This window comes from Euprymna scolopes, chromosome 29, assembly GCF_053919585.1.
Source record: "Euprymna scolopes isolate OS-2025 chromosome 29, ASM5391958v1, whole genome shotgun sequence".
Taxonomy (NCBI): Eukaryota; Metazoa; Mollusca; class Cephalopoda; order Sepiida; family Sepiolidae; genus Euprymna; species Euprymna scolopes.
The window spans coordinates 44,290,388-44,313,707 of NC_136510.1; the positions used below are offsets into that span (position 1 = coordinate 44,290,388).

The 23,320-nt window shown below is 34.6% G+C and overlaps 1 protein-coding gene across 1 annotated transcript in view; it reads left to right on the top strand.

Moving 5' to 3' along the window:
* LOC145252626 (alpha-L-fucosidase-like) overlaps positions 1–23,320 on the top strand; it is a 75,797-nt gene that overhangs the window by 42,640 nt on the left and 9,837 nt on the right. Inside the window, exons 2-5 of the mRNA XM_080112353.1 lie at positions 16,401–16,507; positions 16,965–17,092; positions 20,665–20,798; positions 22,660–22,757. Coding sequence (XP_079968479.1) covers positions 16,401–16,507; positions 16,965–17,092; positions 20,665–20,798; positions 22,660–22,757 — 467 coding nt within the window. The remainder of the gene's footprint in view (positions 1–16,400; positions 16,508–16,964; positions 17,093–20,664; positions 20,799–22,659; positions 22,758–23,320) is intronic.

Consider the following 23,320-nt stretch of genomic DNA (forward strand, 5'->3'; position numbering starts at 1 on the left):
CTCCAAAGTCAGCGTCACTGGAAAGTAGAGGTCATTTCAAAACAAAGGAAGAGAAGAAAGACAACTCGACAACTCAGCTTGTTGTATAACAAAAACAAGATAATTAATCAGAATTAGCTACAATTTTTTATCATTTCTGATTCCAGATACAAATACTCGAGGACTGGTGGCTTTTGCTAGTGAAGTCGAGGCGACTAACCCTAAGTCTGAGGGGCCAGTCTCTTCGTAGTGTGGACTCGGTGGTTTGGAGCAGAGTGAGACCCAAGTGTAACGTGTTTTCTCTCAAAGGTCTGGGTCTCCCGGCGGTCGGGCAGAGGTGTCCTTGAGGCTATTGTTGCCTTTCATTATATTCAGAACCAGGTAGGTCTAGCCCCCCCCCCCTGATCAACAGAACTTTTTCCACTATCCTCCATAAACCAATCTCAAAAAGGATTGTATTTCTCAAGCTTTGAGGGACTTTTTCCTTTTCTTCCTCTCTCTCAATCCACACCTCTCATCGTTACTAAAGTGGGAGGGCCCCAGTGCCTTCACCCCAACTCCCGTTAAGTCTTTACCTTTTTTTCCATCACTAGTAGGATGGTTTTCCAAAAGCCATCTGTATAAGATAGGATAAGTGAATCAGTCATCATAGTTGACCCTCTTTCCAATAATTAAAATCCATTTGATACTTATCTACTTGACTGGATTCTCTGATGGTCCCTCAAATTAAACCTAAGTGCTCATCTTCGCAGCCTGTAAACACCCTATGATTCCAACTAAGGTCCTTCAGCTACCCAGCCTATGGGAGGGGGGGATCATTTTGATTATCTGTTAAGAAAATAGATTTATTCTTTTTGGCATTATCATTGTTACATCCAACTATGTGAAATCCCCTTAATTTGGGTCAAAAGGACACCCAGATGTTGACTGCTCCTAACCCAACCAGCAAGGCCATTCTGCATTACCCAGTCCACCATCTGATTTCAGATTAAGTTTAGTGTAATTGTTTAATTAAAACACTAAATTATTAAAATATAGTTTCCTATACTTAAACCCACAACATAACTAATTCATTTAGTTTAAATTATTACACTACTAATTATATGGGTTTTAAATAGGCTTACATGTACCTCATTTTTCTATGGAGACAATTTTGTATAATTTCTCGTTTTTATTAAGCAAATTCTTAATAGATGTTACTATATGGAAGGATTCTAAAGTGCATAAATTACAATTTTTCTCTTGTGCAGTATATATCAAACCAACATGACTCCAGCTATTTACATGATTAGTCTTGATTCGGATAATCTGCTTGGATCCAAAAAATTAGTCTGCCATAGTGCTACATGAACATTATTAACCCAGCTGGACATGAGGCCAGACATGGTTATGAGAAGAAACTGTCTGGCTATATCAGAAAATCTCTCTTGCATTATTCCAGGAAAACCACTTCCTCGTTATTTTGTCAGGTTGACATGGCAAAACTTAAAATATTTTGAAAATAAAATAAGAAACGGGAGAAGAACCGTTTCTAAGGTATGCTTAGTTTTTATTTCAGCAGTTTTTTTTTAAAATTAGAGCAATATCAGTCAAACGTTTGTGTGCTTATCATGGGTAACTTTAAATAGCTTTTTTTTACTTCTTGGCTATAGGTTTGTGTTAATAGATCAGTAAGTGTGTGTAACATTTTAATAGATTATGCATGACATGCTTGGTTGATTGTTTGTGATGATGAATCGAAAATTGTCATATTTTGTGAATAGTTGCCTTTTTGTGTGTTGGATTGTTCTCGATGTCTATTTAAAAGGTTCCATACTTATATGAATAAGTTGAATATGAATATTATATGAATCATCAGTTGAAAAGTTGCTTTTCTGTGTTTCATTCATCTAAAAATAGATTGAAACAGGAATTTTTGGCATGTGCTATATTTACAAAAATTGATTTAGTTAGTTATTTTATGGCATGTCAACCCTTTTGGGTTATTTAATGCTGAATCTAGCTATCGTGTTAAAAGTTTTTATGCTTCAAGTTCTTTATATCCTCTAAATAGTTATTTATGGTGTTTGGGCTGATTATTTTGTAGACCCAAATTGTTGGTTTTGTTTTTACCTTTGCAAAACATGATTGCGTTTTGAAAACAGAAAGGAAAGGAAAAAAAATAACATCAATGTTTGGTGCATTTTAGGTCAGGAAGCTGATATCTTCAGGCAGCTTGAATTGGTAGCACCAGATAGAAAAATTAATGATTAAAATTGTGTTCAAATACAAATTCAAAATAGTGATGGGACGATTCTAAGATTTTTTTCAATTCCAATACAATTACCTATTCCATACTAAATTTCTGATTTTGATACAATTACCGATTCCGATTCTTTATAAATCTCTAAATATTTAACTATAAAATGGTTATTTTATTCCAATTACTGTAAAAACACATCTTAAATGTGCATATATTTTCTCAACCGTAAAAACACACTTGTGAGGGGTCGATCTATAGATTTTAGTTTTACTGGATGTTTAAATCAATATTTATTTCATTATTACTATCAAGAGTGGAAGATTTTGTTTTAAACAAAATCAAATAAAGAAGATAATTAAAGAAATCATTTTTGGCATCAGAAATTGAGCATAATTTTTTCCAATTCCGATATCCTAAAAAGTTCCGATTTCTGATTAATTGTCCCAACTCTCGTATTTGAGATTTGGCTCCGAACACAGGTAGAAATGCTAGTGATGCATGTATAGAAGCAAATGTTATCCTCACGCCTCGATGAATTTGTGGTTCTGTGTTTGCCACATGGATACGTACAAACAAATTCCTATGTTAACTCCTGGATTTTCACCTTGTTAGATAGCTCTGAGATTACCACATTGTCACAGGGAGGGGAGAGGTATGTTAAAAGATGGAGAGGCAAAGTTTCATGAGGCCGTAACGTTACTGACAAGAAGTGAGGTTTGATGGCATCCCTTTTACAGCTATATTTCAAACCAAGTAAATGTCTCAAAGAGTTCATAAAACCCAACTGGGAAGATGAGCATCTAAATTACAATTAGAACCATGGTTCACAAAATGTTTTCTCTGGGCAAAAAAAACAAAAAACAAAAAACAAAAAGAGTTGAACCATGAAAGCATGTGGTTTAGTTTTTACAATACACGTTTGACTTCTCTCATGTGATTTGATATTTAAAGATGGCAGATAACCATGTATGGGACAGTTAAAGATGACAACAACCAAAGTAGACAGAAGTGATACAATAAAATGAATATGTTGTGTTTATGTTCACTGCAAAAATAAAACTTTTTTTTTTCTGCCTTTGAAGTTTGTAATGCTGGGTATGGGGCAGCCAAACCAGCTGCCAACATTGCCCTGCTTTTTATTGAAACCAACCGAGAGCTCTTTTTAGTATCCTCGCTGTTCCCTTAAGTGCAATTGTCTGGATCTCTTTTGCACTTGGTTCACCAGGAATATTAGTTAGGTAGGACTTCAGGTTCTTCTTCATAAGCCCTGTGGCACCTATGGTAACTGGTATGATTGATATCTCCCTAAGATTCCAGTTTCTTTTCATATCATAAATGAGACCTTGATATTTGGTCTGGTTCTCCCTTTCAGCTCTGTTGAGACCCCAATCATTAGGGACACTCACTTCAACCAAGGTTGCCACTCTCTCTGACTATGTAACTCTGTCAGGTTTCACAGCAGCATTTTCAAGGTAGGTGGCTGTAGGGATTACATGGTCGTAATGTATGATATATAAGTCATTTCCAACTGTTCTTTCAGGTTGATGTTCCCAGGATTTGCTGCTACACTGGATGTTTCATTTTTACAGAGGTACTTGCATACTCCATCATGTCTCGCTGTATAGTAGCCGTCCCCTAGAAAAACTTTGCAACTTGATATCAGATGATCAACACTTTCCAATTCTGTATGGCAGAACCTGCATTTATTGGCATTACTGATCCCTGCCATCTTCTTGAATGCATTGGTCATCAATCCCTGGTCTTGAGCAGCCATTATGACCCTTTGCTGATCGTGGTAGAGGGCTCCCCTTTTGAGCCAGTCCAAGGAACCTTCTTTATCTATGTATTCCTGGAAGAGTTCTCCCCCAAAATACTTTGCATGCTGATGTTGGTCCCATTCTTTAAGGTTCATCTGTTGAAAGGTCTCGGTATATTTCTGCCTGCTCTTTCTTGCTATTTCTGTGGCACACTTGTTTGGTGTTTCGTCCTCCTCTGAGAGACAGCCCTGACCAAAATGCTTGGCCAGCTGGGTGACTGATGTTGTTCTGCTGGCTCTTGTCTCTTGATGTTAGTATACTATTGAGAGGGTGTCATTCTGGGAGCTTCTCAGATACTGACCGGTGCTCACAATAGTTGCCCTATGTTGATGATTGATCTCTGAGAGTCCCAGACCTCCTTCTTCCCTGGGCAAATACAGCCTTGGTAGACACTGATTTCTATATATTATTTTATGAAGCGTTAGTAGCTTCCGTGTCTTTACGTCTAGCCGGTTGATGTATTTTTGTGGCCAGTCAATGATACCAAAGCTGTATGTTATTATTGGCATAGCAAGCTGGTTGATGGCAGTAATTTTATTTTTATTGGTGAGCTGGGTTTTTCATATTTTCCTCACCCGGCGTACATATTCTTTACTAATCTTCTCCCTCATCTTGGCATGTTGTATGTTCTCGTTTTCCCCAATGCCAAGGTACTTATAAGGCTCATGCTCTTCTAGATCCCTGATGTCGATGTTTTCATTAAGCTACATATTTTCTGTGTGGGTCTTCTTCCCAGCTCTGAGTGTACACTTGGGACATTTATCCAGCCTAAACTTTATTCTGATGTCACTGGAGAATGTGTGTACTATCTGCAGAAGCTGGTGCAGATCGGTGTCAGAGCTAGCATACAGCTTAAGATCATCCATGAAGAGCAGATGATTTATTCTCTTGCTTGGATCTTGATGGCGTCCCTGACTCAAATTGTAGGCACTCGGATTTTTATTCAGGAGCGTGCTTAGTGGGTCTATTGCCATACAGAAGAGTAAGGGAGATAAGCTGTCACCTTGGAATATTCCCCTCTTTATTTTTACTTCAGGAATGGTGGTCTTTCCTCCGTTATGATTTAATGATATTGTGGTTTTCCACATCTGAAGGTGAGCAGCCAGTGTTTGTCTAATTACCGGGTGGATCTTGTATAACTCAAGGCACCGAAGTAGCCATGAGTGTGGCACGCTGTCAAATGCCTTCTGGTAATCAATCCATGCCATGCTCAGGTTTTTGTGTCTCTTCCTACAGTCTTCTAGGATGGTCTTGTTGATTAATAGCTGGTCTTTGGTACTGAGGCATTTCCTTCTGCACCCTGTCTTCTCTTTTTCAAGGTAGGTCCCAGAAGATAGGTGGTTATATATATCGTCGGCTATCAGACCAGTAAAAAATTAAGTATCATATATTAAATCTAGAAAATAGTGAAAACCAGTGTAATAAAATACTGGATTAAAATTAATCCATGATGATTAAAGCAATAAAATATGTAAGGCTTCTTTTTTTTTCTTTTTTTTCTTTGTGCTTTCAAATCAGATTAATCTATTGTAATAATTTGAAAAATTACAGTCTGTCTGATTATATATTTTGCTACTAGTGATGTTATCTATATATATATCTATTTCTAAAGATAGGAAGGTTTATATATTTGTATAAAGTCCAATAGTGAATTTTCATCTGGACGGACTTCTATCTTGGTGTTAGAGAGTAGAATATCAGTGAGATTTTGGGTAAGTTCAGGGAATCCGATGGGGCTCTATCTGCTGTTGTAAATTAGTTTTTCTAGTTTCTTGCTAAGTTTATTGTTTTGGGTAAAAATTGAAAGATTAGATTCAGTGTTTAATTTTAAGAGAAGCATTTTCAGAAATGGGAATGGTTTTCATGTAGATCATAGCCATGTTGCATCAATAGTAGATTTGTGTTTTAAAAGAAATGCTGAGAATTTTAAATACTGTTCAATATGTTTAAGGAAAATATGATGAAGGTGTTTAAAAGATCTGATGGTACTTTTGAGGATAATATTTTCGTCAATTCACTTTAGCAGAAAAGAACTTCTGTTGGTAATGGAGTGGGCTGCGATAAAGGTGTTGGTGTACTTCTGCAATTTCTTCCATTTGTATGTACTTAAAATTATGAATTTTGGAACAGCTGCTAGGTTTAAGTGATCATAAGGTGGACTATATTTAGTTTAATTTAGTTTCATGATAAGAGAGTAAAAAAGAGTTGGAAATCCTTTGTGAAAATTCACACATCTCTGATGTTCAGTATTACCTCTGATTTTTGTGCAATTTTATAAAAAGGTAATAAACATCAATTAATAAATATTCTCCAAATATGAACTTCTTTATGAAACGTAATATGAAAACAGTCTTCCATTTTGAAAATTTAAATATTTAAGATTTGCACTGAATTTGAGACACAAATTAAGATTCCGTAAATTTCAATTTCTTTTTAAGACCAGTTAAGCTTAAGCCTTAAATTTTAGACATTTTCTAGAGTCAAAATTAGTAATGGATTTTGATAAAAATTGGAATATGTATTCTAGACATAAGGTTTGAATATTTTTATCTTGATTTTAATCTGTGTAAGAAAACAAAAAAAAAGTGATGAAAAACAGTTTTTTGTGGAATTAATTTTACCGATCCTAGAACGAGCAGTCTTCTAGTTACATATACATTTGGCAATGCTGTCTGACATTAAATAATCTCTAGATGGTTGATATGCCACCAAACAAACCAAACATTCTTCTTTAGGTGCATCTTTTCAAACCGATTTCAGAGTTTGACAAGTTCAAAAAGATGTACCTGAAAGGATATCGATCGTTACATCGACTGAAATGTTCTTTGCATAAAATAAATTGAAAAAAAAAATTAATCTCTCCTGGGCAAACAAGGAAAAAAAAACACACTTTATGATGAATAACTTGAAAAAAAACTTCCTTTTCTATAAAAACGGGATATCTGGCGTTGTCCGGGATGACATGAAGTTCTGTTTGAACACACGTGCTACACTAAGGATATTGAGCACTATTTCATTATTATATGTCAACTCCATCGCTACCCCACAACAATTTAAAAAATAAAAGAAAAGATAAAAATATGAAAATGTAATCGCCCAAAAAATGAAGGAGTATGTGACAACCTCACCACCAAATATTTTAGCAGGCAAAAGGGATATGAAGAGAAGAAAATATTATCTGGATATTGAGCACTTTTTGTTGCCCATGAACTGGGAAAAAAATTTCCCCTTCCCCCCAAAAATATAACAAAAAATAAATAAATCAAAACAATTTTACTTCCAATCAAAATTGCAGGGAGTTCCCATGCGACAGTAAAAAAAAAAAAAAAAAAAAATGTCCAGCAGCTGGGCTTGAACATAAAAAGGGAAAGAAGGCAAAAAAAGTTCTGGGCAAACACGTTTGCCCTCACAGTCACGAGTGCTTATATCATGACGCTACAAAATAAGTTTTTTTAAACATAGTTTTAGTTTGATATGCATGTGTGGCTTGTGAAAGCAGTGATGCAAAAAAGGATCCCCCTTCAAAAAAGTGGTCCAATTGACCGCCACAGAATTAATCTTTTTTTCTAATTTTCACATATTATGCATCAGAGGCATTGATTTTTCAGGTGGTACTGGTTTCAATTTGGTCGGTTATGGCTGACAAAGGTTTAGCAGACATACAAACACACACACACACAAGTCTCTTTTATATAATAGACTAGCAGTGGTATCCAGCGCTGCTCCGGGTCATATAAATTTACTTTTGAAATTATTGCTATGTATTGTTTATGTTTTTCTTTTTGTTTTTTTTTGTTTAGGCCACTTGATTCCTTGAGAAACATAGGGCCGCAACGACGCTCCTCCAACAGACCTGGTTCTGGCTGGTCTCAGCCTCAATGCTTCTTTTCCATGTTTGCCTCAGGCGACCAATTTTACGCTTGCCTTGTGAATTCCATTCAAGGGGGCCTGCCTGGTGCTGTTGGATGCCATCAGAAGGGTTGTCAGCGCACTGGCTTCCCGGAGGCTTTCACCAGCTCGTGTCATGAACTCTACTAGAGAGGACCCTTCCTGGACCAAGAAATTCACAGATGATGTTGTTGCGGTTTCTATAACTTTCTTTCTTTTACAGAATTGGGTTGTTGGCCCTATTCTAATCCCCAACCTGGAGGACCAGTGAGTGCTCTTAGTCTGATCTCTACCCTTCAACCTGTCTAGCTTGGGTGACCCGACCAGGAAATGAATCTCCCGCCAGTATAGCTATCCATGTCTTAGAGACACGCAAGCCCCCTAACCACACCAAGGTTACACTCGTTAGTGGGGACTATATATTGGGTACAATATAATATGAAACAATTGATTCTATAATATGAAATCTGCATAAATTAAAATATATTTAGTCATATTTTATGATTGGGTAACGCTGGTCACCCCTGCTAGTGTGTGTGTGTGTGTATATATATATATATATATATATATATATATATATATATTGGTTAGTTGAATCATGATGACCAAAGAAAGAATCTGTCCACAATCATTTTTGGCCCCCTCCCTCCCAACAAAAGGAGGGTGGACTTGTAAATTCACCCTTGTCCGTTCATCTGTCCGCACTATAAAATGTAATTTTCAGAACATAAACTGCTTCAGCTATTCTCAGGACCAACTCCATATACCTCACTTCTTTAAAATATATATGTAAAAAATTATTTTTTGATAGTAAACTGCTTCAGCCATTTCTAACACTAAATCCATATACCCCACTCCTTAAACTGTGTACGAAATAAAGTAATTAATAATGCTTGGGATATTGTTTTGAAACAACAAAACACACTACATACCCTACCGCCACCTAAATACAGAAGGTTTTGGAAAATGTCAAGTTTTTTCATACAGTTACTATACTGTACAAGTATTTATTTTCTTGGGTAAGATACTGTACAAGTACCTTATTTCTAATTTAAAAATGAAACTACTCAATGATTTTACATAATTTTCTGTTGTGCAAAATTTTCTGTACACCACAGGTAAGAGTTTGCTTTTTCATCTGGGTGCTATTGTGAAGAAGCACCTTATATTAATGTCATACTACTCAAATATATTGCATGATATTCGGTTTCAATAAATTTTCTCTACGTCACAGGTAGGATTTTCTTTTTTTTCATATGAGTACTATACTGTACAAGTACTTTATTTCTTGAGTAAGATACTGTACAGGTACCTTATTTCTAATTTAACAAATGAAGCATGCACGGTCCCCCGTGAGTGCAAAGTGAATGAGGCATAAAAAATACATATAAAAAAAATGACTAAGTTCAGCATTTGCCTCCTCTCCCACACACACACACACACACACCATTTTGCCCCAAAAGTCCCCAGGAGATGTCAAATCTTGGTGAAAATGAACAAACAGTGCAGTTTTAGGCCTTATTTCTGAACCATACAAAAGAGAAATGATTAAGTCCATCATTGCCCCCCCCCCCCGCCCCCTAATATGGTAAAATAGTTCCAAAAATGGAGTGTTTTTGTTAGCCCTAAAAGAGCCCCTGGGGCACACCCAAGAGTTATTGCGCAGTATAGACAAACAAAATTATATAGAAATCAGTTAGTGACAACTTTTCAGAAAGTTTTATAAAAATCCAAGGCATCAATTTTTTTTTTTTAATGAGCACAAAAGTGTCAATTTTAGTCATTTTAATCCAAAAGGCACCCCTAGAAAGGCTACCAGAGTTCCCAGAAAATCCGTTCTCTTACTTATTTACTCATATCATGTTTAATGTTTGTGCAAAATTTTCAAAAATTCCAAGGCATAGTTATTGAGAAAAGTGTGGACAGACGAACGGACAACGGGAAGAATAAGGTGCTTCTTCACAATAGCACCTCCTTTTGTCGGGGGACCAAAAATGAAACTATTCGTTATTTTACATAATTTTCTTTTGTGCTAACTTTTTCTGTATGTCACAGGTAAAAGTTGGTTTGCTTTTACATGTGAGTGCTACAGTGAAGAAGCACCTTATTTCTTATATAACTCATACTACTCGAATATACAACGGGATTTTTGGTTTTGATAACTTTTATGTACGTCACAGGTAAGATGTTCTCTTTTTTCTTATGAGTAATATACTGTACAAGTACCTTATTTCTTAGCTAGAATTTCTTGATACGTGATTTTGAGAATGTGGCAAATAAGCACTGTATTACTTGATCAATTTAACTCATGTATGAAATGGTACACTAGGTGTGTCAGAAACTGACCTTACAAATGCGTGAAATATATTGAATAATTCAATCCCCTGTCTTTCCAAGCTTATAACTACTCGAAAAATGTCATTCAAACCCTCATTTTTTGTTTTCAATTAAAGGAGCAAGAACAAAGGTTTCATTTTTAAAAAAAAAACCCCAAAAACATGGTTTTTAACTTCAGACTTTACAGGTAAATTTCTTAAAAAAAAAACACTTTTTTGTTTTAAATTTGAATATATTATTCATTAATCTTTTTATCTTCGATTTGTGATATATAAAACTTTGGTGAGTAAATTAATTATTTACTTTTTAATAGACATTTCAAAATGGGGGGAAGGGCGTGAATTTAAAAAAAAAACGTTTGTCTAAAATATTCGGTTTATTGGAAAGAGCATAAAATTTCACATATCGTAAAAATTGAATCAATTGAAAAATTTTGATAGATTTTTAAAGTTTAAAAATTGAAAAATACTTAACTCGTAAAATTCAATTGATTTTATTACTGTTTTTTAAAAAATAATATTTCTATTACTTTTTATACAACTTTAATAGTTTATTTTGGAAGTATAATTTTTTTTTTTTTTTTTTTTTTTTACAAAGGCATCACCACATTATCAAGGCCCAGAGGCCACTCAAGGATAAGGGTTAAAGAGTGTACAGTAGAAATTGGTCAATATAGTAATCATTAGTAATGAAAATTTGATAAATTTAATAACTTATATGGAACGGCTCATCAAGAACTTATTTACTTTAGATTTGAACACAACCATATTGTAGTCAGCCGGAAAGCAGGAAAACGGAAGACAATTCCACAGGCGTGCAGTTCTAAGAAAGAAGCTTTGTTCATGGAATCTACGTTTAGGTTTAGGCACAGATAAAGAGTGGGGGAAATTATTGATAGTGTTTACAGCTAGACGAGTGTTTCTTGTGAAAGTTTGGCGAGGGGGGACCATAGATTGAAGCTCAGTTGAACACTTTCCATGAAAATAACGATACATCAGAGACAAACTCGCAACATCTCTTCTGTGAGATAGAGGTTGCAAGGAGGAGAAAAGGACATCTCCTACGAGGCTACGAAGTCTATTTTGAACTTTATCAAGGCAGGACAAGTCCTTTCTAGCAGCTCCTGCCCAGATGTGGCAACAGTATTCCATCCTTGGACGTACCTGGCTCTTATATAGATAGAGAATAGCATCAGCAGTGAGATATCTACTGGATCGATAGAAAGATCCCACCATTTTTCCAGCGGCCTTGGCAACAGATTTGATATATGTGTTCCATTTAAGATCAGGAGTAATGGTCAAGCCCAGAAGCTTGTCAAAACTTGAGGCCTCCTGAAGACGAGAGCCATTCATTTCAATTGATGACAAATGTGGATTAGAATGTTGATGATGTAAAGAGAGAAGCTTGGTTTTAGATGGATTAAAAGTAACCAGCCACTCCTTTCCCCATTGTACTACATGCTCAAGATCAGAAGAGAGAGAATTGGAGAGAACTTGGTCGTTTACTGTCTTAGATGTGGTACCATAAATGGTAGTGTCGTCAGCATAAATGTCTACAAATGATGTAAGGATATGATTTGGAAGATCATTAATGTAGATCAAATCCATAAAGAAAATAAACAACCCACTTTTAAAAGAGAAATTACGAGTTTTTTTTATATTTTATTCGCAGTTTTGTGTTAGGGGTGTCAAAAATTCCCCCAAAATTCTGATACACCTAATGGTACACTCAGTAATATTTGGTCAATATACATGATTTTTGAATGTGACAAATAAAAACTCTGCATTACTTTATCAATTTACGTAATTTTAGGAATGTGACAGATAAACACTTAACATTACTTGATCAATGTACGTGATGTTTTGAATGTGTCAAATAAGCACTCAACATTACTTTATCAATGTATGTAATTTTCATAATGTGAAAAATAAGCATTACTTGATCCATTTATTTGATTTTTGGAATGTGACAAATAAGCACTTACTATTACTTGATTCATTTATTTGATTTTTGGAATGTAACAAATAAGCACTCAGCTAGACTAGCAGGGGTACTTGATCCATGTACGTGATGTTTTGAATGTGGCAAATAATCACTTAGCATTACTTGATAAATTTACATCCTGTTTGGAATGTGTCAAATAAGCACTGAGCATTAATGGTCAATGTACATGATTTTTAGAATGTGACAAATAAGCATTCAACATTACTTGATCAATATATGTGATATTTGGAATGTGTAAAACACTCAGCATTAATGATCAATGTATGTGATGTTTGGAATGTGTCAAATAAGCACTCAGCATTACTTTATCAATGTACGTGATTTTCAGAATGTGACAAGTAAGCACTCAGCGTTGATTGTCTAGTTATATATCCTGGACCAATTTGTTGTGTACCCTCTTAACGACGAACGTCGTCGAAAGAGAGCCATGGATTTTTTTGTGTAGTAAAAGAAAAAAAAAAACAGGATAAAACGATTTTGCACCAAATATATATTAACAAAAAAAACAGTACAGTCCTTATAATTCTTTCAGAGTCCTGAAGGAAGTGATGTGTTATTATGCTAAGAATATGGTCGAAGGCATCAGCTTGTAACCTTGTGGAGTGTCGGTCTCTGGGTATCTGAAGAAATGTGTCAAGTCAAGAGCCAACTCTGCTTTGACTGTGTTCCTCTCTGCGCATCTCTTCTCCAAGAAAATGCCTGCGCATTCTCTCTAGAAATGTGTTTTAAGTCAAAAGCCCACTCTGCTCTGACTTTCTGTGTTCTCTCTATCTTTCCATCTGAGAGTCTGTTGTCTGCGCATTTCCCAGTCAAGAGCCCGCTCTGCTCTGCGCATTCTCTCCTTTTTTCCATCTGACTTGTTGATATATATATAAACAATTATATCGCCCTCTGAACATCACACGGATATTATTTCTTTTTTGTTTAGAAATTCAATTCTCAGTTCATAATCTAAATTATCATCAAATCAAAAATAACACAATGGCTCGCTTCAAAGATCTGATCGAACTCAAATAAACAGTTAGTAAATACAGTTTTTGTTAACCTTTAACACACAGAGTTCTCAGGTTTCTTAAGTAAACAACTTGTTACCAAGTGGTTTTGCCTTTCTTCCTAACGGGGGGGGGGCATCAACCTACCCACACCCTTACTTTGTTACAGATGGCATTACTTGATCTATTTGCGTGATTTTGGAATGTGACAAATAAGCACTCAGCATTACTTGATCAATTTGTGATTTTTGGAATCTGCAGTTTTTCCAACTGTATACATAAATACATGAAAAAACAAAGTGGTCATTGTATATGATTTTTGGTATCTGATATCTATTTTCAGTGTCGTACATTATGATGATTTTTATGCATTTTTTTTTTTTTTTTTTTTTTTAATAGAAAATGTTTGGGAGGAAACTACTCTATATAATACAGTTACTTGATCTTTTGGCTAAGATCAAAGTGCAGTATCTGTTCTTAGCATACTAGTGACTTCATGCCCCCCTTAAAGAGTTTTGGCGGTTACTGCCATGAGGACATTCAAACGAAAATCATATTTTAACTGATACTAAACAAAAAAGTGGGGGTAATGCTTGGGAGAATTACCTTGTGACAACAAAGCAGACAATAATTCCTTACACCCCACCCTCACCCAAAGAAAGAAAGTTTGGTAATCCCTGGAGGCCTCCAGAGCACTTTTAATAACAACATAATCATGCTTATTCCCCCACCATCACTACCATCAACACTGACTTTAAAACAAATGACGTCATTTCCAGAAAATGACTCTGCAGGAAGATTGCTTTGTGACAACAAAACAAATTCTACTTACGTGATTTTTGGAATATGACCCCTCCTTACTAAAAGCAGCCCAGTTGACCAGCGCAGAATTAATCTTTTTGGCCAATTTTTACATATTTGTTGTCTGTGAGATTGATCTTTCTAACGATGCCAATTTTTGTCAGTGTTTGTTACGTGTGCTGAATGTTTTTGGCAGACATACAACCACACACACACACATTTGCCTTTTATATATTAGACTATCAGGGGTACCTGGTGTTACCCGGGTGTGCAGAGGTGGTATAGTAATGTTATTGAGCAAGCCAGTCCTAAAAAAAAAAAAGTTTCAATTGATCGAGTACTTGTGCGAGTGCAAAGAAACAAAAAAAAAAAAAATTTACCAACTCCCTAAAAAATAAGAAAATAGCAATGAGTACCCGTGCGAGTGCAAAAAAAGAAAATTAGCCATAGAAGCCAAACTAATGCTAATGGGAAAAGCAGATTAAAAAAAAAAGGAAATGCTTTAGTCGGCTGCCCCAAAGCACACTTATAATGTTATGGACCTTCGAAATAACGCCTTTTAACCATTACGGAATTACGTTGGAAAATCTTTTAGTTAAACCAATTCAAAAAGTGACGCATGCACAGTCGTTTAGAAAAGACAATTTTACTGACCCTCCCTTCATTTAAAACTTTATTTCCATACGAAATAATTGACCATTTTTTCTAATTCTCACATATTATGCGGCCAAGGGATTGTTCTTTCAGATGGTATCGGTCCCGACCCAGTGCGGCTGATAAAAGTTTTAGCAAGACATACTTACATACATTCACACATACACACACAAACTGATGTTTGAGATTTATATAGTAGACTAGTGGGGAGTATCCGGCGTTGCCCAGGTGGAGGATATTGGCACAAGGACGAAGCGATGTTAAGAATGACTTCCACGTGGTTAAAATAAATAAGAGATAGAGAGAGAGGTGGGTGGATATTGAATTCAATGAGTTGGTAATTAAGTTAGGAATCATAGGAGTCGCCACGCATGTGCAGAAATGAACGTTGCTTTTAAAACTTAGCCGAGGGCCAGGTAAGGTATTCATTTGCTTTCGCACGAAAGCAAATTAGACACAAGGTTGTTTTTTAATGTGGGGGGAAAACCAGCTCTCCCAAAAAGGGGGCACTCTAGCAGTATCCAAAAAAAATAGTAATTGTCTCAGTATGAAGGGTTTCCCCTATATTAACCCAGGGCCAATTACTTAAGTGAAGCATCAGAACAGCTGGCCGGGGGCCAGTTAAGCTTCCTGCTTTCTGTCGTTTGCATTCGAATAGTTTCGCTTTATTATACGAAAAAGACAAACAAACACCAGAGACAACACTACAGTGGGAATTTTGTTTAACTCGATCAAAAAAAAAAGATAGAGAGACAGTGTCCGTTTGCGAATGAGTATAGGATACCATTCATATTGGTAGTAGCTAATCTTTTTTTTTTTTTTATGGAAATCCTTCAAGACAACAAAGCCATTTGATGTAAGGAGCTAAAAGAGAAATTACCATTTCATGGTCAAAACCTTGTCAACAATAAGTGTTAGATTACAGAATCTGACTCGGAAAAAACAGCAATTCTTTCCCCTTTGTCAGAAACATTGCTCATGGAATGTGAGGACTAAAGGGCAAAATAAGAAAAGTGAGAGTTATGAAGCTACTAAAAGTAAAACCTAAGATCTATTTTCTAATCTTCAAATCATCATCATATTCAGTTACCCATCTGTTTTACATGCTGGCATGTGTTGGACGGCTTTAAGATATTGAATTGCAAACTAATCTATCTCTGGTCAAGTCTTTATTTATCCCTCTTTCCCTCCTGTCCATTTTTATCATTGCTTCCCATGTTTTCCTTGCCCTTCCTCTGTGAACTGAACCTGTTACCTCAACTGTTTTACATCTACTGGGGCAAGAACTCCATTTTTTCCCCCTCTGTTCTGCACATATCTCTCTATAGTGTCCCGACTTAATCTTCTGAAGTCATCAGAACTAGTCTTGTATTTATGCCTCGCATTATACGCATCATTTCTATCCATGCAACACGTCCTCAAACGGATCACATTTATACTAAGACATGTTTTGTTATAGATTTTAAAATATATTTTATTGCTATATTTTCACATTGAATTATTTTTATATGCATACTTACATTTTCTTATTGGAATTTCTTTTTCAAAATATGGAAAATAGATGCATATGTTTTATCCTGAACTTATTCTTTTAGTGAATATACAATACTTGCACTAGTGTATATTTTCACAATGAATATATTTTACTTAATATAAATATTAGTGTTTTGTTTATATTTTTTCCAGATATGTTGTTTTAACTTCAAAGCACCATGAAGGCTATACTCTTTGGGGTTCTAAGCATTCTTGGAATTGGAATTCAGAAGATGTTGGTCCACATAGAGACCTTGTAGGTAAGTTAAAACTTTGTATTTTTTTAATTTTTTATTTGCTGTAAAAATGCTTACAAAATGTTTTTTGCTAAAAAAAAAAAAATGGAAATACATTTTTATATTTTATTAATTTGTATTCATTAATCCTTTTCTGTTTGTATATTTTTTATTTCATGTGCAAATTCTTAAATGTTAGACTGTTTCTAACTATGTATTTCCTATTAGTGTTGCATATCCTTGACCTGTCGTGCCTGAGTTTTTTTTTTCAGTAAACATACAGAGTGAGCACATCTTAAAAATGAATACGTTCATCATTTTTTTTTTTTTTTTTTTTTTTTTTTTTTTTTTTCAAGAATATTCCAAGCTTTTGATGAAATTTTCTGTTTAAAAAATAAAATAACTCTTTCTCACTTATAGATTTAATGTGATGAAAGATAATTCAATAGAGCTGACTCATTTTACTTATTCTTCTTTACAGGTGAAATAGCTGCGGCTGTAAGAGAAAAAGATCTTAAATTTGGTGTCTACCATTCTTTATACGAATGGTTCAATCCACTTTATTTATTAGATAAGAAAAATAAATTTCAAACACAGGAATATGTGAAGGTAAGAGATTCTTTGTTGCTGATAAGCAGACAAATTTATAGAATTATCTTTCATAAAAATTGAAATTAAATATAGATTGAAAGGCATAAAAAGAATGATAAAACTAATAATAATCTATTGAACCATATTTTATGACCAGACAACGCCAGTCCCCCACCTCCCACCCACACTCACACACACTAGTTGAAATATAAAACAGAATGTTAGAAGATAAATATTTGGAACAATAGCAGATTTTAAAGTCACAATAAAATATTTACTGGATCAAATACTTTAAAAGACAGTTAAAATCTTTATTACAAAGGATTGAATATTTACCTGTTACATAAAGTTTGTAATTAACAAAAAAAATATTAATATGCATATATATTTTTGTGTGTATATATATATATATATATATATATATATATATATTTGCACACACACACACACAAGAGTTGAGTCAGTCAGCAGGGGAGTTTAGTTTGAGCCACTGAACACGTTAGCTCGGAAGAGATTTTGTTTCTTGCATTCTGGAAGCTTGAAGGGACGCGTTCATAACAAGATGTAGAAACCAAACAAGAAACATTTGCAAACTAAGAGGCAAGCGTGAAAATAAAGTTATATGTAAAATATAACCTGTTGTCTTGTGTTTCCTTTGGAGGAAAGTATCTTCATTCACAGTGTGACAACCACAAGAAGAAAAGGAAGCAAATAAGATAACGTGTTCTGTCTGATGCCAGGCAAAGGAGGATGTTTATTTGTCTTGTTGTTAAAGAACTCTACCTAAAATGTTGTCTTGTTAATGAACAGTAATTTATGTGTTACAAACACAGACATGCACCTTAATCTACATTACACAACCTATTGAACGCTTTTATACACACCGCAGTATGACTATTTCATGTTGATTGTATTGCAATTTGAAAACATTTTTATATGAACATTATATACACCAATTATACATGGCATAATCACATTGACACACTAGTTCCCATTAGATCACTGAAGTTATGCAATGTTGAACCTGGTCAATACTAAAATGGATAACCATTTTGAAATTCCAAGCGCTGTATGTACTCATCGCTTATCTCTACATTGTTTCCGGTCGTCCTGGAGTCAAGCAGTGCAGATTCAAATTAGGTGGAGTTAGGGATTGTGCAACTCTTGCCTCATAATTACACATGGAGCTACCCTTACAGGGGATATCCATTGTCTTTCGACACTGTATACACACTAAACGATTCTAGTAACAATACAGTTAAGAAAACCATCAATACTATACAACTATGTATACACGTCATATAAAAGCTATTAGTTAAAATTTAAAAAAAAAAAAAAAGAAAAAGAAACTACAGGACCCACCCCCACCCCCTCACAAAGTTGTTATATTTTTATTTGACATTGTCTCAGATAAATCTCTAATTTTTCTAAAAGAATATTTATTCTTTAGTGGCCAATTGGAGTAGAATCTGTCATGGACGAGACATTTAGAGTGACTTTTAATGTTAACGTGTAGTAATTTGATAAGTCATTCCTCAAGAATTTCAGAAATATTAAATAACAGCAGTATTTCTTTTTGGACAATTATCAGCAACATTATTTCTCTTCAGAGAAGAGGAGACAAAAAACTCTGCATTGCCCGGGAGTAATAGCGTGTTTCTTTATAGTGTTGTATAAGAAACACCGGTTCCCGCTGGATCACTGAAGTTAAGCAATGTTGAACCTGGTTAGTACTAAATGGGTGACCATTTGGGACTTCCAGGTGCTGTATGTGCTCTCCGCCTATCTCGACATTGTTTCCAGTCGTCCTGAACTTCTCCTTGCCACTGGACTCAAACAATGTTGATTCAGGAGAGGTGTGGTTGAGGATTACACTACCCTTGCCTCACAATTACATGAACAGTTGCCACTACAGGGGGTATCCTTTGTCCTTCAAGACTGAACGGAGGCATCAAGTCATAAGAGACAAGATAACTTGGATGTTGCTCAAAATCAGTATAATAATAATACAGTATTACATTTGATAAATGGTATATGTTAATCAATAAGGGCTCAATACTCTAGATAGAGTAAAATTGTTTAAACTCTAAATTGGGGTGGGGCGATAAAGGGGGAAGAAAAGGGGAAGGGGCATAGCGAGATATATAGAGATGAATTGAGAGAGGTAAATTTTAAGAAAATGATGTTATTTTTTAAACTTCGATCTCGTTGTTTATGGTCCCAGTGAACAGCAAGTACCCCTGCTAATGATACATAAATGAGTTGAATACCGCCAACAAACTTAATAGATTATCAAAATCTGAAAACATTTTCAATCATTTTTAAGGCTAAGGTGTTTAATTTGAAATAAACACTGTTTTTAACATCACTACTTAAACCATTTAACTATTTTGAAAATGTTTTCGCTTTGGATTACATTCAAGTATTTGGCAGAGTGCATATAAATCAAGACCACCCACTGATTTTTATTGTGAATTAACTCATGATTAAAAATGCAATTAAAGTTTTCCAAATTATGAACGACTTGCAAGAGGTGTCCATTGCGATCATTGTCACATACTCATAATGGATAATTAACTTGTCATAATAGATTTAGAGCAATGTTTTCATCTAATTGAGTAATAATTTGGAAGGATAAGTCATTCCTTGAGAATTTGAGAAAGGCTAATTGTTTGGATTTTATTTAACATTAGCAAAGATACTCGCACTTCATGCAGGACTTTTCTGTACAGGTACCTGTTTCGAATTCACAAAGAATTTAGCTGGCGCCATGAGATGGCCGCAAACCCCAACTTGATGTTCACCATCCCTAGGTGGGAGGGTTTATGAAGAGCCGCGCCAAATATGACCTTAAACTTTTGACCTTGAAAAATGATGTGCACCATTCCTAGGTCGGAGGCCATCATCCTGTCGGGGTTGATCAAAACTTTTTTAGAGCCAAAGTGGAGACGATGTTGCTTTATGGTTCACCAGCATAGACTTTCAGTAAAAAAAACTTGAAAGCAAGTTAGATGGAACTTACACTAGAATGCTTTGGGTAGTGTTAAACTTAAACTAGAAAACACACCCACCCATTCTGTATGATCAGTTCCCAGGATCTCTCCAGTAATAAGAGAAATAAGAACACGATATACCGGACATTGCTACAGAAGAAAGGATGAGGTCGTTAGTGATGTGGTATTGTGGGATTCTAAACACAGAATCGCTAAAGTAGGAAGACCTGTCAGGACATATACAAAATGGCAGAGATAGAGATGAAATAGATAAATCAGACTGACTTTTTTTCTTTTCTTTCGTCTATTTTCTTAGTGTTCATCAGCCAAAGGTAACAAATGAAGGAGAGAAAAAGTGAAAGGGACAAATCATGACTTCCTTTTCCTATTTTCTAACCATTAAATATTAAAAAAAGAAAATTGTCATTAAATTAATACACAGCGATTTGAATGACTTTCATTTCTCCATACTTTTCAAAAAAAAAAAAAAAAAATCTGCACTTGTCCACATTATCAGTTTTCATGTTACAATTGGAATATTGCATGAGATTTGCTATTAAAGTTGTAACAATTTCATTTTTTTAACATTTTTTTCAGCAAAAACTGATGCCAGAAATGACAGAACTTGTGACTAAATATAAACCTGATATACTTTGGGGAGATGGAGATTGGGAAGCATCAAGCAATTATTTTAATACAACTAAATTCATGTCCTGGTTATACAACGATAGGTAAGCCATTTCAGCTTAGGTACCTTTAAATACTTTGCAAAAGAAAATCTTTAATTTGAATTTTTGTTGAAGAAAAAAAAAATCTTCACAACATTTTAACTGCAGGAGTTTTTTATCCATTGGTTGGCCTGTCATGTTTATTCATTTAAAAATGTTATTTTATTTGATTTTTATTTTTTTGCAATAAATCATAATACTTAAAACAATTATGCAGTCAAACTTATGAAAATTGGTCTGACAATTGTATAAATAAGTCTGAATATGTATTTACAGTTTAGGGTTGATTGACTAAAGTTTTGAAGTGAAAGATTGTTAATAATTTATATGAATGAAAGATGTATTTAGGCAATTAATTCTTATTTCAGTCACATAAATTATTTCAAGTTGAAAAGAAAACACGGTTATAGTCAGCTAATGTACTTCCTAACTTCTGATGTGTCTGCTACCGGAAGCAGTGAGAAGGCAAATCAATTCCTTCACTTTTATTGTTCTTCACTATTTCTATTGTGAAGTGATTTATTGACATAAAATATAAGAAAAGGACATTATCAAAAAGTATACAATAAAAATTAACAAAATTATAATAAAAAAAAACACAATTAGTCTTTATTTGCACTTTTAATGACAAAATTAAAAAGTAAGTTTTTACTTAAAAAGATTTCTAAATGTGTTTCCAATAATTCTTTAAGGAAAAAAGAGCACAAAAGTGTTTTCAATAATTCTTGTAAAAAAAAACAACTTATTATTTAAAAGCGGGATTCTTATTTCCAACTTTAAGTTCTTATAGGCCATGAAGATTTTCAGCTTAATATCCTACTATTATGTAAAAAGAACTTTGTTGTGTGTATCTGTGAGTTCATTCCCTATGGACTCTAAAAGTGGCTGGGCTGATTTTTATGAAATTTCACATGAAGGTACTTTATGTGCCTGCCAGTGTATGTGGATAGATTTTGTATCGGAATGTCTTTGATAAGTATAGATAATCAAAATAATCCGATGAAAGAAGGAACAGGCAATTTTGACTAAAGTTAACACCTTACTCAGCCTAACATCACAAGTGCATTTGAGAAGCTTTCTTGCCACACAAGCCGAAAGGCCTGACATATAAAATCAGCCGTAGGTTCTTTGATATGACAGGGGCACGTTTGAAATGAATGTTTCTGTTTAGAGCACAATTGAACTATGATACTTTTGCATTTTAAACTTTAATTCAAGCCTTTATATATTAAAATAATTTTATAAAATCAACAATAGGTTCTCTACAGTGCAACGTAGACTACAATGTATTGTGAACCAAGTCACTGTGAGAGGCATGTGAAGCTTCCTCCCAGTGCACTGCGATAGGTCCCCAACAAGAGCAGGTAATCGATCGATTTGATTAAAAAATGGGCGATTTCACAGATTTTGATGACAATAAAAAATATGGGAGTGTGAAACATTTGTTGATCATCATTTAATCCCAGGCAACGTTGAGTCTCCCTGCTAAATCATTATACAGTTAACCCATTTACTCTCAACTCAGCAATTGTGGGAAGTTAGTTGTTTTGATAAAAATATTTTTTTAAATGTACAATTCACAGGATAAGTTTATCTTACAAAAAATCTGCACTCCCATCTTACAAAAATATCTACATTTCACAGCATGGATGCATCTTGCAAAAAATCTACACTTCACAGCATTTTACAAAATGAAAACTTCCCTGAAAAAAAAGTATACTTTGATGCCTGGTCATAATCTTGTGAAATATTTTGGAGAAGATCTTATGTTGAAGACATTTGAGTTAAATAAAAAAAAAAAAAAAAAAAGTTTTAAGCCTGTTATTTCTAAATTTTTAAATCCAACCATTTTATTTTTCTGCAGTCCTGTCAAAAACACAGTTGTCATAAATGATAGATGGGGAAACGATGCGCGTTGTCGTCATGGTGGATTCATGACATGTGATGATCGATATAATCCAGGTAATATATTATTTTCTTCCTCACACATCCCCTTTTTGTTTTTTTTCCTCTTTCTTTGTCTTTTCCGATTTTTTTTTCTTTCTGTGCATGCTCATCTGTGCACACATTAAGGTGTCGGTCTATCAGACCATGCATCTATGCCTGTCTTTAGGTGTCTTGTCCGTGCATTTAAGCACATCTCTTGGTATTATCCATGCATCTGCACGTATTTGTCCATGCGCCTACATGTCTCTTGTTGGCCCACTGTGTGCCTACACGTGTCTCTGGGTGTCCATCCATGCATATATACATGTCTGGGTGTCTACATATCTACCCTTGTCTCTGAATGCCACTGTTCATCTGCATATCTCGTTTTCTATTTGTACTTGCATTTCTGGCTATCATTACTTTCTATAATTCCATGTGTTTTTATTATCGTTGCTTATATTTTGCTTTGCTGAAACTAATATTTCATAGACTCGTATATGCAAATGCAATACAGAAACTCGACATGATTGAGGGTCACATAATATTTGCATATTATGAATTGTCTTTTTCTTTGATGTGATGCCGATGGAATCTTA